The 17,075-nt window shown below is 33.9% G+C and overlaps 1 protein-coding gene and 1 long non-coding RNA gene across 2 annotated transcripts; one reads left to right on the forward strand and one right to left on the reverse strand.

Annotated features, from left to right (window-relative positions):
- Positions 1-8,842: 8,842 nt before the first annotated feature.
- On the reverse strand, positions 8,843-11,978 carry LOC125583966. The gene is made up of 2 exons (XR_007320984.1): positions 9,656-11,978; positions 8,843-9,549 (listed from the first exon to the last, which is right to left on the reverse strand). It is a non-coding gene; the product is annotated as an uncharacterized LOC125583966 (long non-coding RNA).
- Positions 11,979-13,079: 1,101 nt separating this feature from the next.
- LOC106375443 (protein EMBRYO DEFECTIVE 514) lies at positions 13,080-14,317 on the forward strand. The gene is made up of 2 exons (XM_013815354.3): positions 13,080-13,434; positions 13,859-14,317. Exons 1-2 carry the CDS (start codon positions 13,135-13,137, stop codon positions 14,168-14,170), a joined length of 612 nt encoding a protein of 203 aa, XP_013670808.1. The 5' UTR covers positions 13,080-13,134; the 3' UTR covers positions 14,171-14,317.
- Positions 14,318-17,075: the final 2,758 nt, after the last annotated feature.

Raw genomic sequence — 17,075 nt, forward strand, 5'->3', positions numbered from 1 at the left:
CGGATAAGACCAAGTGCATACCATAGATATTCCCCATTACAGTTAGCATTTGGAAAAGAACCAAATATCTCTCATCTAAAAATCTTTGGTTGTGCGGTTTATATTCCAATAGCACCACCGCAACGTACAAAGATGGGACCGCAAAGACGGTTGGGAATATATATTGGCTATGATTCTCCATCAATAATAAGATACCTAGAACCACAAACTGGTGATGTGTTTACGGCACGATTTGCCGATTGTCATTTCAATGAGAAAGAATTCCCAACTCTAGGGGGAGACAATAAACAAGTAGGAAAAGAGATCAAATGGAGTGTACCATCGTTATTACACCTTGATCCTCCTACGAAACAGTCAGAACTAGAAGTTCGACGTATCATGCATTTACAAAATATAGCAAATCAGCTACCTGATGCATTTGCTGATACCAAAATGGTAACTAAATCACATATACCCGCTGCAAATACTCCTGCTCGTATTGAAATACCACAAAATGGTGGAACGGCAGTTGATACACGTGAATCAGGAACACGTTTAAAGCGCGGTAGACCTATTGGTTCAAAGGATAAACTTCCTAGAAAACGTAAGGAATGTGAAAAGCATGATACTCCCAAAATAACAGAAAATATTTTGGACGAAGAAAATTGTGAATCTAACGACAATATAAAGCATCTTGAATCTGAAGGAAATCATGAGATTTCTATCAATTACATCCATAATGGAAAGATATGGAAACGAAATGAGATGGATGATATTGATGACGTTTTCTCATACCTTTTAGCAAAGGAAATAAATGAAGAAAACGAAGATCCAGAACCAAAGTCTGTATATGAATGTCAAAAGAGACATGACTGGATAAAATGGAAAGATGCAATTCAAGTCGAACTAGATTCGCTTAACAAACGAAATGTATTCGGACCTATTGTGCTCACACCCAAAGATGTAAAACCTGTTGGGTACAAATGGGTGTTTGTCCGAAAAAGAAATGAGAAAAACGAGATTACAAGATACAAAGCTCGTCTCGTAGCCCAAGGTTTCTCTCAAAGGCCAGGAATTGATTATGAGGAAACTTATTCTCCTGTCATGGACGCAATCACATTTAGATTCCTGATGAGCCTAGCGGCCAATGAAAATTTAGAAATGCGTCTCATGGATGTCGTTACGGCATATTTATATGGATCATTAGATACTGATATCTATATGAGAATCCCAGATGGATTTAAAATGCCAGAAACGTTAAGTTCCAAACCTAAAGAGTTATGTGCAATAAAATTGCAAAGATCATTATATGGGTTAAAACAATCTGGACGAATGTGGTATAATCGTCTCAGCGAACACTTAACAAAAGAAGGATACACGAATGATCCTATATGCCCTTGTGTTTTCATAAAGAAAACAACATCCGGATTTGTGATAATCGCGGTGTACGTTGATGATCTTAATATTATTGGAACTCAAAACGAAATCCAAAAGGCATCAAACTATCTGAAAGGAGAATTTGAGATGAAAGATCTCGGGTAGACAAAATATTGTCTAGGATTACAAATTGAGCATTCTCGAAAGGGTATATTTGTACACCAGTCTACATATACCAAACGAGTATTGAAACGCTTTAACATGGATAAAGCAACTCCTCTTAGCACCCCGATGGTCGTTAGATCACTTAATGTTGAAATGATCCGTTTCGACCATCTGAGGAAAATGAAGAAATACTTGGTCCTGAAACTCCATACTTAAGTGCAATTGGAGCTCTTATGTATCATGCAAATTGTACTCGACCTGACATATCTTTTGCCGTTAATCTTTTAGCGAGATTCAGTTCGTCTCCTACGCGAAGACATTGGAATGGAATTAAACATGTTTTCGTTACCTCAAGGACCATTGATTTAGGCTTGTTTTATCCTAAAAGTTCAAAAGGTCAAATGGTTGGTTTTGCAGATGCAGGTTATTTTCAGATCCACACAAAGCCCGATCCCAGACAGGATATGTTTTTACAATCGGAGGCACTGCCATATCTTGGCGTTCTCAGAAACAAACGCTCGTGGCTACTTCTTCAAATCACGCTGAGATCATTGCACTCCATGAAGCAAGTAGAGAATGTGTATGGCTAAGATCAATAAGCCGACACATCTGTTCAAGCAGTGGGATTGACGAAAATACGGAGCCAACTATTCTATATGAAGATAACGCGGCATGTGTTGCTCAAACGAAGGAAGGATATATCAAAAGTGATAGAACCAAACATATACCTCCGAAGTTCTTCTCATACACTCAAGAGCTCGAGAAGAATAAAGAGATTGAAGTAAGATATGTTCGATCATGCGACAATGCAGCCGACCTCTTCACAAAATCACTCCCTACCTCGGTATTCAGGAAACACATCCATAACATTGGGATGCGCCATCAGAAGGATCTATGACTGTTCATTCGAGGGGGAGCTTACGTAGTTGTACTCTTTTTACCTTACTATGGTTTTTCCCATTGGGTTTTCCTGGAAAGGTTTTTAACGAGGCAACAAAGACGTTAAGCGAGAGCGGATAGTGACACCGGCCCCCAAGGGGGAGTGTTACGAAAGTCAAAAAAAGGAGGAGCCGTAATGTTTGAAAATATAAAAAGATGTGGGGTCCGCTGCATTATTTGCACAGTGAATTTCTTCTCTATATAAACGATCGATTTCGATCGTTTAGAAAATCATCCCTCAACCTTCTCTTCTTTCTATAATAAACTATTTCTATCAGTGTTAAAAAATTCTACGGGTATAAATTTTGATCTTATTCAAATTTCCGCGATACAATAAAATTTAAGTTCTTTTTATAACAACGTTACATTAATTTATAGAGATCTAGTTTGACTTTGACATGTTCCTCTTCGGCAAAACTGAGATTGAACAAGAATAACATAAGGACGTCCAAAGTCTTGGAGAGGTGTCCGACGGGATGAACACTCTTTTAAACGTTCTATTCAAAACAGGTTTAAATATTCCCAAATTATTCTTCTAACTTTTTAAAATAGGTAATACTCTGGATTGGAATGATATTTGTATTTAAGAATCTTATAATAAAAATTTTGTATTCAATATTAATTTGTGCATGACCTTTATTTTTAACAATTGTTAATGACCTTTAAATAATTCTCTGTAGCATAATTAGAATCCCACGTCCCACAGAGATCATGTCTTTATACCTTTTGCTTTTCATATGTATGTTTTTATATAATAGATACACAGGAACATGATTAATCCCGGTCTCTTAGCCGGAGTTTTTAACTCATGATTTGACACTTTTTTTTTTGTTTTTACACTTTTTTGGCTAAGAGACGGCTCTTATATCTCTTATTTAAGAGACAGTTCTTAACTTTTTTTAGTTAAAATCTAAGAAAAACTAAGAACTCCAGTTAAGAGACTGGAGTTAATCATGGTTTAAGGTAAGACCAGACCCGGTCCTAAGCATGCGCTGGAGGCACATTTGCACAGGACCCGTTGCAATTTTTGGGGTTTTTAACTTAGATTAGGGTCCAATTTTTAAGAAGTTATTTTTGTATGAGGAAATGAGATATTTTGCAATGCCGAAGAGAAAACAATATTTTAAAAGAGAAAATAAAATATACATTTTAATACTAATATAATCAGGATAAACAAAATTATTGTATAATTATGATTTATTTTAAAATTTTAGTATTATTAATATTGTGATAGCAATGCAGAATTTTAAATATTTCTTAGTATTAATTGTATAAATTATAATATATTAAAATTTAATTATATTAATATCACTTATTTTTAGTTTGTAAAATAGAAATATTCCATTCCGGAGTTACACTATTCATTCTATGTGTTACCTTTTTATTTTGTTTTGAACCGTTTATTTTAGACGAACCGCAGTTGTTATGCAGTATGCGTTTCTTATATAAAATTCGCAGTTAAACCGTACCGCAATATCCATTCTGTTTGTCCCGCACCGCTTTATCCGCTCTTACCATTCGGAGCCACAATGTATATTGTTTTTGTTACAAACAACTAGTTGTAGTATAGTCTTTTAATATAATACAAAACATTTTTATCATAAATACATAATCAATTGCTTTTGATTTTTTTTAAGATAACATAAGTTTTTGCAAGATACACTAAAAAGACTATTCTTTAATCTGCTTAAGAGGTGTGGTGTTAGATTAAACTTATTGTTTTGTCAACTTATTTATCTATTTTTATCATTTATATATTTTCTCTGTTCCAAAGTTATATATATTTTAGATTTTCACACAAATTAAAAAAAAAATGTGCTAATAAATGTATTACTTTTTGTGATTATCTATTTTCCATAATTTATGGTCAATCAAAATTTATGGTCAATCAAAATTCAGTAAACATAATTAATGTCTTGAAATTTTACTATTTACTATTATTATATACATTGAGATGTAAAATATATATCTTTTAGAAATATTTTTTTTCTTTCTAAAACATGGATTTTATTGAAATAGAGGTAGTGTAACTTTATATCAATGTATTTCACATTCAGATAAAATCTTACATAATAAAAACATGTTTCCTCTCTCCTGGCTCATATGCGTAAGGCGCGACATGTGGCATATGAGTTGATCCGCCGTGTTTCATTAAACGTGTGTGTAATCCGTTTGGGATTTTATTTTATCTGGGCTTTGTGTTACCTAGGATAGCAGAGGAAGCAGCTGACACGTAGCAACATCCACGTTTAGAGTTTACAGATCGTAATGGTCTTTAGCTTGAATTTGAAGGTGGGCTCCGTAAAACGATATAATTTTGATAATCAACTCCGCATAACAGCTGTCGTCTCTCCTTCCACAGCTTTAACTTGGCCGAGTAACTGCTATCAGTAATGCATGTCAATGAATTCACCCCACTAATGTTCTAGTCCCTCTCTTTCGAAATACTCGAACTTTTAGGATTGTGCACAACTATTAAAAAACTTATTTTTTTATTTTAAAAATATCATTAAAATATAAATTAAAAGTTATTCAACCAATCACAAAACATATTGCAAAATATCATTAGTTACATAGTTTTTGATAAAGTTAAAAAGTGCATTGATATATGAAAACATCATCTATTCTGAAACATAAAAAATTCCCTAAAACATCATCTATTTAGAAACGGAGAGAGTATTAAAGTTGGATTCTCTTTCAAGCTAAGTTGCTATATATATATACTAGGGGGGTGTCCGCGCTTCGCGCAGAATATTGTTTTATTGTTGTTAAAAGTATGATTTTTTTGGATAATGTAATTATGTGATCACTTTTATTTGTTAAGAATGTTATTTGGTGTTTTTATTGTGTTATGTAGTAGTAATAGTGATATGTTAATATATTTTGTCTTTGTTTTTTCAATAATGTGTTTTGTCTGTATAGTATTTGTTAGCAGTGAAGTGAGTCTCTAATATAAAAATATATTGAATTTCAATAACTTTGCATTTATGCATTTGTTGATTCTAAGATTTACGGTTTCAGCGTCAAAATTTTCTTTTAATTTTTTTTATATTTTTGAACATTATAACTTTCAAGATGTTTTTGTTTTTTTCCCATATTTTTACATTGAGCCTTCAACATCTATGTATTTTCTTTACGTTTCTGGTATGCGGTGTTTCTCATCATCACCAAAAAAGACTCACCTCATGCTCTTGTTCTTTATCGCCTTCTTCACCTTGAGATTTCTGGTATTTATTGTAGATCGGGTTTAGGAGTTCCCAGTTGTGCGGTTGTTTCTCGCATCATTTTAGGCTACTCCATGCAATATTGGATGCTCCTCTTCTTCCTTAGATTTTAGCTGATGTTAGGAACTGCATCTCTTTGGGTTGGGTCAGAGTTTAGTCGTCTTTGAAGTTGTTTTCCTCGTCGTTGGCTTACCATTGTTACTCCCCTCTCGTCTTGGTTTTCAAGATATGGTTTTTGGTAATCTGACTTCTATAGCTCGAGGACGGCTCCACGATTTGATGATTTCGTTTTGTCTACCCTTCCAGCTATGTTCTTTCATCTCGTTGCAGCTTTCAACCCTGCTTGCGTCTCTGTGACTCTCTCTCTTTCGCCATGTTTGCCACTCTAAGTTTGGATAGTGTTCTCCTCCGAGTATGCTCTGTAGATTTGGAAGATTGTTTCTGGTCTCAAGTCTGGACTCATGTTTCTCGGGGGTTGGCTTCATTTCTCCCTCACTCATGTTGTTCTCTTCTTCCCTTAGTATAAATGTGTGATATTAGACTCTTGGAGCTTTGGTCCCTTCTATCCAGAATTTTGTGGTTCTTCCCCGGCATAGGCGTCTTGTTTGTGCTTGTTTAGTTTGTGAGATGCTTCTTACCTCTTAGCTGGTGGTTGTGCTTATCGTTTGTTATGTATGTCTCTTCCTGCTTCGTGGTGATTTTGGCCTTCTGTTGATTATTCTTACTCAAACCCGCTTTCTTGGTTCTTTGCATTGGTCCTTGATCACGCTCATTTGTGTTCGAGGGATTGCTTTATCTGAAGATTATATTTCTACATTTTACTGACTTTTGATTGTTCTGGCCAAGATACTCTATGATAAAGTCGGGTAAGTTAGTTTTCGTTCTTGATCGCGAATAAGTTTATGTTATTTTTAGCTGCGAATAAATTAAATATTTAAAGTACATTTATATTTTTTACTTATTTCTTTATTCGTTTTGCAATTTTTTGAACAATAAAATAGATTAAAATATATTAGCAAAATTCAAATGATGATGGTTAGTGTGAGAAGGATTAGATAATGTATAATTAGAAAATAGTGAACCAAATTACAATAATCTAAAAGAAGAAGAATCTAAAATGTAAAAAGACAAAAAGATGACACGTGGTAGCAAACCCCCCAACCACTTGTCGGAAAAAGGGAAAAAGTCTACTTTATATGTAAAGATATCGGTGATGTTAATTGAAACATGCCTTATGAGGAAATGGGGCAAAAGCTGAAAAAAAGTTAAGACGATTGTTAGTGTGAAGTTTTAAATTGCATGTAATCGCAACGTTACACATGGAAAGATTTTAAAGGGTGGTTTAGTGAAGGATCTCTTTTACACATTCATCAATCTAATTTCAACATATTTTTCTTGTTTTTTTCTTATGTTGGAATTATAGCTGAGATGTGTGTATAAGTTTTTTGCTGATTTTGTGACAATAAGTTTAGTATGCAGATGGCTGGTTTAAACTGTTCCTCTAAAATTAGGGCCGGTCCTGGGAAAATGAAATAGTAGTTTCTAGTCTCAATTTTTTTAAAGAAAATTACACAGACATAAGAATCCATAATTTCTCAAAAGAATTTTATTGAATCCTTTACTAAATACATACAACCTTCAAAATCTCAGGAACGGCCTTGTCCAAAAGTAATACATAATCTGCTTGTTCGTTAAATGAAGTTGTTATTCCTAGATTGCTACTAATTATGCATGAAATCTCTTTTTTTAAAAATTGTCGCCGAACATATCCCAATATTATGAAGAATTTGAAATATACTTATATCGAAAGTTAAAAGAACTCAAAACATGGTGGGAAGCAAATAAAAAGTGAAACGATGGTAAAGCATTATTCTAGAAACTGTCGTTATCGTTGTAAACAAATATTGTATCTTCAATAAGCTATGTCATGTGTGTTTTCTTAGGTGCTTTGTAACTGGTGGGGCTGGATGGTGTTGATGAGCCACCTACATTTAGATCATCATATGATTCTTTAGTTTCTTGCTTAAATCATAAAAAAATAGGTTTGTTATTTGGCATATGTGTAAATATATTTCATCTTACAACAAGATCTTAGATCTCATAAGAAAAATACATCTTTTATCCTAATTTTCTTTTTTTCTATTATTTTGTGATATGTGTGAATGTTTACTTTAAGGTCTATTATTATTGTTTGAAATTTAGTATTTTTTGTTAAAGGTTATTAACTCTTATTGTCGATATTTTTGTTTTTTTTTTAAGTTGGGTTTGATCTAAACTGTTAAATCTTACTATTGATTGTGATGGATATAATCAGTATAGTTATTGAACTAATAAAAGTGTTTATTTTATGGCACCTTTTTAGTTTCTCTTATTATTTATGAAGAATTTGAAATATATTTATATCGAAAGTTACAAGAACTCAAAACATAGCGGGAGGCAAATAAAAAGTGAAACGATGGTAAAGCATTATTCTAGAAACTGTCGTTGTAAAAAAATATTGTATCTTCAATAAGCTATGTCATGTGTGTTTTCTTGGGTGCTTTGTAACCGGTGGGGGTGGATGGTGTTGATGAGCCACCTACATTTAGATCATCATATGATTCTGTAGTTTCTTGCTTAAATCATAAAAATAGGTTTGTTATTTGGCATATGTGTAAATATATTTCATTTTACAATAAGATCTTAGATCTCATAAGAAAAATACTTCTTTTAACCTAATTTTCTTTTTTTTTCTATTATTTTGTGATATGTGTGAATTTTTACTTTAAGGTCTATTATTATGGTTTGAATTTTAGTCTTTTTTGTTAAAGGTTATTAATTCTTAATTATTGTTGATATTTTTGTTTTTTTTGTTTTAAAGTTGGGTTTGATCTAAACTATTAAATCTAACTATTGATATAATCAGTATAGTTGTTGAACTAATAAAAGTGTTTATTTTATGGCACCTTTTTAGTTTCTCTTATCTTTTTTTTTTTTTTTTTTTTTGACAGCAGTTTCTCTTATCATTTATGTCTTTTTGTGTATTCTATTTGATATGTTTTCTTTTTATTTTTTAATATCAATACTTATTTTTGAATTTTGGGGTAAGAGATACATATTATTTGATTCATAACCCATGTTTTAGAATTTATATTAAATTCATTTTTTGTTTCTTAAACTTGATTATAAGATTATATTTTGATTATGAATTAATTATTGGATGTGGTTATCTATTATTTTTATTTTATTTTATGAATTTAATGATCGAGAAAGAAAAATTTCATTAAGTTACTTCTTATTTTATCTTCTATCTTATTTGGTTTTTGTTTGAATAGACATGAGAAAAACAAAATCTTAAATGAATTATCATATTGTATTTATGAATTTTTTATTTGTTCTGTAACTTGATTTTTTTTTTTTTTTTTGAAACAAGTTCTATAACTTGATTATCTTTGTGGATTATATGTAAAATGTAGTTGTAAATCATTTATGCATAAAAAATGACATTTCGTATAAAATTGTTGTTCCATAGCAAATTGTAACGAATCCATTAATTAACATTCAGATTCTTCAGATATTACATACACTTTTGTTTTCTAATAAAACTTGAAACATAGATAGAGAGGGGGAAGTGACAAGTTTACTATATATATATATATATATATATATGCAGTGTCTTTTCACCAAGAAACTTCAGCCTCTTTGACATGAAGCCTTTTCTTAGAGGCTTCCAATGCCGTCTGCAACTCTTTTTTCTCCTTTTTTTTCTTGTCTCCATGAGCTCGTGTATCCTTGCCTCCAGCTCACAAGGACACAATCCTTGTTGTTCCTCAAATGGTCCTGAACACATGTATGAACCTAGTTCCTTCTAAATCCTCACTCTTCTCTGAAACCTCATATATACCGTTTCAGGAAAAAAAAAAACAGTTCTGTTAGAGAAGACAATCAAGATTTTAAAGTCAAGTACTTAACCTTGAGCTTGGAATAGTTACCTTCCTGTTTTTGACCAATCAGAAGAAACTCAAACTAAACTTCAAGTTCTGCTTCAAGCTGATCCATTTCTCCTCCAAAAATCTTCTTCCCCTTCCTTACACCCGTAATGTTTAAAAAGCCTTCATGTCTAACAAACAAAGATGTCTCCAGGAACTGTGGGGAGTAATAGTGATCAGTAGAAGATTCTGGGCAATCTACAACGTCACTCGTGGTGTAATACGCGGAGGTTCAGTCCTTGTTGTCCAGAACTTGGAACTTCATAGCCATGTATAGATCAAAGTTTATTGCTTTACCAGAAATACCATCATATTTGACGTGCCAATCTCTGTAAAAAGAGAAACAATGTACATGATAATGTTTTTTACTGAGTGAGTATGTATGTTGTAAACCAGCTTAGCTGCAACCCCAACACATATAATCCGTCCAAGATGGAGATTGTCGAAGGCAACATGCGTACGGAGTCGAGAAAGGAATGGCGATGAACTCGAGAGCAGCAAAGGAAGACGGGAAGAGAGGGAGATTAACGATTAAATAAACAGGCCATGTATTTTATTAAAGAAAAAAAACATATAATAGGAGATCGATTGGTGAATGTTACCATGCCTTGAAACACTGCTGCAGCAGGAACTTTGTTTAGCTTGTTCATCTCACCATCAGAACACAAAAACAGAGCAGAGTTTGTCACACCTGTTAATTCCATCTCAACCCGATACCTTCTCACGCAGAGAAAATTGGTTAGGAGTTGAGGTATTTAAGTTGTATGTTTTGAGCAGATTAAACATACAAAAACAAATATTGCATTATGTTTTACCTTACAACGCGTACATCATTTTCATCAAGACAGCATGTGTTGAATCGCCAATTTCGGAACTTTCACACAAAGACTTCAAGGATTTTGACTGAACTAATAAATCTGTGTGAATCCTCTCCTTACGTATGTATATATACTCATTCAATGAACCCACCAAGGAAATGAAGAGGCGTTGAATCTGAAGTAATGGACGTAGTGGATTGAATCCATAACTGCAAACGTTTCTCAGACGAATCAGTGAGGAGGAGAATCAAAACGTCGAGGGTTTCACATTGACAAAAGAAGTCGATAACATATCAGGTTACGTTGGGCTTGGAGATAAACAACATAAAGCACAATACAAAGAACCCAAAGGAAACTTAAAAATTGGTTTCGCTGCTTCTTTTAGGTGACAGGTGTCCAGTTTTGCCTCATCCTTCTCATGATGTGGCACAAGGAGAAGAGAGAAAAGTCTATTTTATTGTATAAGATATTTCTTCTTGGATGAAACTCAAAGTCTTTTTTGCATCTATTTATCACACGATCTCTCTCTTTGTCTCTTTTTAGATGTTGAATCGTTTTAATTATGGTGATTTACAGGAGACAAGGCTGAGAGCCATAACCATGGACTCCATCAGACAGATCTACCGAGCATCTCTCGGTTTCAGTGACTCTTTCTTGGCTCAACAACAACGGCAGTGAAAATGGCGATTCTTGCTTGGCTCAACGGCGGCGGCTGGAGCGTGGTGAATCGAGAGTGGTTAGGGCTGGATGACGGGTTCGCTTGAAGCTCTGACGGTGCGATGACAAAACTCGAGCTCGGTGGAACACCGAAATCACCGATGGAGACTCGCCGGAGATGAAACCCGGAGACGTCATCTGAATAATATATGTATATATTTTATACTTTGTATTTTATCTCAGTTTTTATAGTCTGAAAATTGTTATTTTAATCTAATTTAGTATGACAATAAACAGTAAGTACTCTCAAGTCTTAAAAATAAATACAAAGCCCAATTGTCAATTTATTTATATGTATTTTCCAACAAATTACACATCAAATTTATATAAAACATAAAATAAATAGTGAAATGGTATAACGTTAAAATTGTGTCATTAAATAAATACTTTAGTTTGTTATTTTTACTGATCAAAATATGCTTCATTTTATTAACAATTATTCTTTGTGATTTTATATTTTATAGAAATAGCAGAAAAAACATATTATCTATGATGCAGTTTACTTAATTTCACTTATTTGCAACAATTTTGAAGTGTAAGCTCCTAAAAGTTCTATAATAAAATGATTTCACATATATCTATTAATACAAAGAAAACCTTGATTCTCTTCTCCTCTTGCCACCTAAGAAAATAGGGTAAGGAGAAACTAACATATATCCCTCAAAACTTTACATTTCATGAATTTGTTTGTGTTATATTTAGGCTTTTCGTTATTGGACTCATCTATTCTATTTCAAAACTTTACTTTCCGTCTACGTTTATACTCTCGAAGAATCCACGGAGAAATAACCCAGAAATCTCTAATCGCTTCATCTACCACAAACCTCCTAATCCACACAAGTCAGGTTTCTACTAGAATTTATGAGATCTATTTCATGAGGCATAAAGCTATCGGTTTTACCAAAAACCTCTGTCGATGCCGTTGCTTTATCTTCCATCATCAAGAGACCGAGAACGATGGAGATGTCACGCCGAAGCCGATTGGTTTTCTCTGCAGTTCCATCCATGTTCTCACCAGTGAATTATTTCTACTTCAGCTTGCTTACAGCCTTAGAAAACGTATGTTACATATTTTACTTCTTCTTTGAGACAATTTGTAAATTTTGTAAGTAAAAGATATTAGTTATAAAATAAAATAAAAAAATATACTTAAGAATATTTCTTTTTAGAGTTAAATATAGAGTAAACCATTGGAGAGAACTCTACTCTATTTTAGAGTAACACTATTTTAGAGTAAAAACTACTCTAAAATAGAGTAAACCATTGAAGATGGTCTAACCAACACAAACCAAACTCAAAATACTTAAACCTTGCAGTCCACTTCTACTTCAGTGTAGAAAACAATTTATATTAGCTAATATTTTTGCTAAAGAAAGTTATAAAAACTGCACTAGCCCTCATAAAGAAAATCAAAGGTCCACAGCGAAAACCAACCTATAAAACTCAATGTTATTTCCGCCAATGCATTCGCTCAACCAGATCACATTCCATTATATGCACAAGATAACCACACTTGATTAAATAATATAGCTCAACTACAAAAACTCAAAAACAATTCAAATAACATGATTTTCATATTAAATCGTCCATCCATCGATTTAAATTTGACACAAACAAACTAACTACAACATCAGTTGCCAACCAACCCTTACAATTAGATTTACATGTTAACAATCATACATTCATAATGAAAAATATAAATATAACACATTCCGCGCGTAGTGCGGACTGACCTAGCGGAATAAATAGAAGGCATTGACAAAGACAAAATATAAAGTCTTCTACGTTACTATTAACTACGGTGAAATTAGAAGTAAAGGAGTAAATAATAAATTCAGAAAATGAAGCGAACCGGTTCGCTTCAATAGAAAACCAATCATGTTGATATAAAGAAGCCGCTTAACCCAGTAGGACCTTAAACCCTAGCAATCGTACGAAAGCTTGACAATGGCGGAGCAACAAGAGATCGTCAATACCGTGTCGGCTGAAGCGAACCCAGACCCGAAAGCAGTGATGGAAGTCGAAGCCGCGGCTCCAAAAGCCGATGAGACGTCTGACAAGCGTGGGAGAGAGCAGACGGAGGAAACAGAGGACGGAGGCGAAACGAAGAAGCAGAAGGTGGGAGAGGAAGAGAAGTCCAACGGTCCGGTGAAGCTGGGTCCGAAGGAGTTTGTTAGCTCTGTGGCGATGTTCGACTACTTTACCAAGTTTATGCACTTTTGGCCAACTGGTCTCGATGTTAACAAGGTATGATGTAACTGTAAAGTTTCAATTTTTATGTATTGGGTTATGCGATTTGTCTAGGAAGAAGATTTATTCAAAGTAGTTAAACTAAAGCTGTTGTTGTTGTTTTGATTATTGCTCAAATGTTATTTGCAAAAGAGTTGAGTTTCTTTATCGGTTATATGATTGTGTTTGTATTTAGAAACTTTGTTTTTGTCTCTTATTATTGTTTGTTTATAATGATTGTAGATGTTGGATTATGTAGTGTGTTTATTTGTTGTTATGCACATCATTATGTTTCATAGTGGGCTTGTGTCTGGACTCTGGAATGATGAAGTCTTAATGTCTTTTGGTGGATAAAAGATTGAAGTGACAGTTGTTGCTGTTTCTTTTGGAGCCTCTAACTAACTTTGTTGGACTGATTTATGTTCTTGACTGTTCATTTCAGTATGAGCAAATGGTCTTGCTAGATCTGATCAAGAAGGGCCATTCTGAGCCTGACAAGAAGATTGGGGGAGGGATCAAAGCCTTCCAAGTTAGAACCCACCCCATGTGGAAAAGCCGGTGCTTCTTTCTTGTTAGGGAAGACGACTCCGCAGACGATTTCAGCTTCAGGAAGTGCGTTGATCAGATCCTCCCCTTGCCTGAAAACATGAAGGCTCCCGGATCTACCGGCAATGGACATGGTGGGGGAGGTCGTGGTGGTGGTGGAAGAAGAGGCGGTCGTGGTGGTGGTAGAGGAGGGAGATTCAGAAGATGAATTTGCTTGATGACTCTTGTTGCCTTGCTATAGAACGAAATTTTGGAGCTTTCATGTTGAGTTCTGTTGCTGAAAAACTTATTAAGTTATGGTCTTGTCGGATGCTAATGTTATTTTATTGGAGAAGAATTGTCGGTTTATATATCACACTACTGAAGTAGTGAAGTAGAAGCAGCAGCATTTTTTTTTTTTTGGTCAACTAGCAGCAGCTCGTCTCTATGTTCACTACATAGATAGGATATCAACCAAAGTTTACTGGGCTTTCATTGGGCTTCTTATAGTATTCGTTTTCTTACTTCAACATCTCTTCTCCTCCGTAGCTATGTCGTTTTCACAAGTAGTAGTGTGTACTTCTAATTAGATTGTAAAAATCTACCTGATCTAACAAGTAACAAAGTGGTTTACAGGCGATTCGCGGGACCCACAATAGAATCTGACGTGGAAAAGACAGTTTGGTTTAGATCCCGGGGTAAGCTGATTCTAATGTGGCAGAGACCTCAAAAGACATTTTCAGTTATAGGCAATGAGAATGCGGCATCTCACATTATCTGACCTTTATCTTAACGTACAACCTGAAATTCGTTCATACTTTATGGTATTGAATTAGTTTTTTTTTTTGTTGATAAATATTTTATTAAATTTGGAAAATAAATCTTTCCTATTTTTTTTTTGGTAACAAATCTTTCCTATTTTTTGTCGTGTTTTACGATAATTGAGCTCTCAGTAAAGAATAGTCCACAAAATATGGATTTGGCATGGTTCGTTTATTTAAACGTTGCGCTTGTATAAATATCCACAAAGATTCAGCTAGCTTTGTTTATATAATCTTTGATAAAATATTCCAACTAAGAAAAGAAACGTATAGTCTTTTTCCAAAAATCAAGTTTATATCGTTTTCAAATGAATGATTTTTTATCTTTATGCGTGCCTATATTAAAAACCTTACACGGATAAACTAAGAAGACAACTCTCGTGTGAGCAGCACCAAAGCCATCCCCCCGATGCTGACATTTACCTACCCAAAAGTTTCTTAACATTTTACATAATTGTTTGTATTTTGGTATGTTATTCCAGTTCATAAATGTGTGTGTATATAATTGTTCATATATTTATTATGTCAAAGTTTTGTGTAGCCAAAAAGGTCTAAAGAGAAATGGCAGAATATCTTTGATTTTGCTAAACGTGTATTGGATATATATAATTTATACTCCATTCAACTTAACCATGCCCGATTGATTTTGGTTGGGGTAGAACCAAAATGTGATTAAGACTTTAATAATTTGCTAAATATTATAATTAAAAATAAAAGAAAACCTTTAGTTGTGTGTGTTTTAAACTAATGGAATAGATTGTGTATTAATACATATAGCATAGATTTGTGACTTCTGAGAGACCAAAAGAAAAGAAAAATATTTCAAACAAATCTACTAATTGAAATGGTTCGTAATGTGTAGCCTTTCTTTACTAGGTTTGGTTTTATGATGACAGCTGAAAAGTAAACACTACAAGAAAACGTGCTCATAACAACGAAGATTTACGACGAAAATATTTCGTCGTAAATTTACATGGTGTTTACAACGCAGTTACGAGGAATCTAACTTTCGTCGTAAACGCCATGTAAATTTACGACGAATAATGTTCGTCGTAAAATCCATGTAAGTTTACGACGAAAGTACGTGAAATGAGAAATACGTCGTAATTATTACATCGACATTACAACGAAACATGTTACCGTTATATTTAGATGAAAACGTGTATTTAATGTGCTTTAACTTACTTAATTTCGTCGTAAAGTCGTTGTAAATATTATGTTAAAACCATATAAAATCCATGTAAAACATTCCTTGTAAAATCGTTGTTATATTTCAACTACCCAACTCGAAAATTTCTCTATATATATGTCATTTCCCACAACACACAAACGAAAAAAAAATCCGAAAAAAAGATTTCAAAAAAAAATCTAAGAAAAAAATGGCCGGTGGCGGTAGTATTTACGAGTTACGGAGCTGGATGTATTTGCACAAAGATTCCGACGGGAGGGTGACGAACGCATTTCTGAGCGGGCTAGAGACATTCATGCACCAGGCGGGCTGTACACCGATCACACAGGAAAGCGGTAAGATGTTCTGCCCCTGTCGGAAATGCAAGAATTCAAAATTTGCACGTAGTGAAACTGTATGGAAGCATTTAGTAAACAAAGGATTTACACCACAGTACTACATTTGGTATCAACATGGAGAGGGTTATGGGGGAAATGAAGCTAGTAGTAGTAATAATAATTTTGAGGATGGTCATCATAGTGAAGAACCGAATCATTTGCATAATGAATATAATTATCATCAAGATCATGAGCAGATGGTAGATCATGATAGGGTTCAAGATATGATTAGTGATGCATATTTAGAAACAACTACAACAATAGCTGATGGAACTGGAAATGTAGAAGAACCTAATTTGGATGCAAAAAGGTTTTATGAAATGCTAGATGCTGCAAATCAACCAATCTACACTGGTTGTAGAGAAGGTCTCTCTAAATTGTCTCTAGCAGCTAGGATGATGAATATTAAAACGGATCATAATTTACCTGAGAATTGCATGGATGCATGGGCGGAGTTGTTTAAAGAGTATTTGCCAGAAGACAACGTGTCTGCTGAATCTTATTATGAGATTCAGAAATTGGTTTATAGTCTTGGGTTGCCTTCGGAGATGATTGATGTTTGCATCGACAACTGCATGATCTACTGGAAAGAAGATGACAAGTTAGAAGAGTGTCGATTCTGCAAAAAACCACGATTCAAACCGCAAGGCCGTGGGAGGAATAGGGTACCGTACCAAAGGATGTGGTACCTACCAATTACAGACAGATTGAAAAAATTATATCAATCTGAGAGGACTGCTGCGTCGA

The sequence above is a fragment of the Brassica napus genome, chromosome C3 (genome assembly GCF_020379485.1).
Source record: "Brassica napus cultivar Da-Ae chromosome C3, Da-Ae, whole genome shotgun sequence".
Taxonomy (NCBI): domain Eukaryota; kingdom Viridiplantae; phylum Streptophyta; class Magnoliopsida; order Brassicales; family Brassicaceae; genus Brassica; species Brassica napus.

Bases quoted from the DNA above. Each gene is read 5' to 3' on its own strand.
- LOC106375443 (XM_013815354.3), top strand. From the start codon at position 13,135: ATGGCGGAGCAACAAGAGATCGTCAATACCGTGTCGGCTGAAGCGAAC. The intron at 13,435-13,858 runs GTATGATGTAAC...TGTTCATTTCAG, and splicing joins CTGGTCTCGATGTTAACAAG to TATGAGCAAATGGTCTTGCT.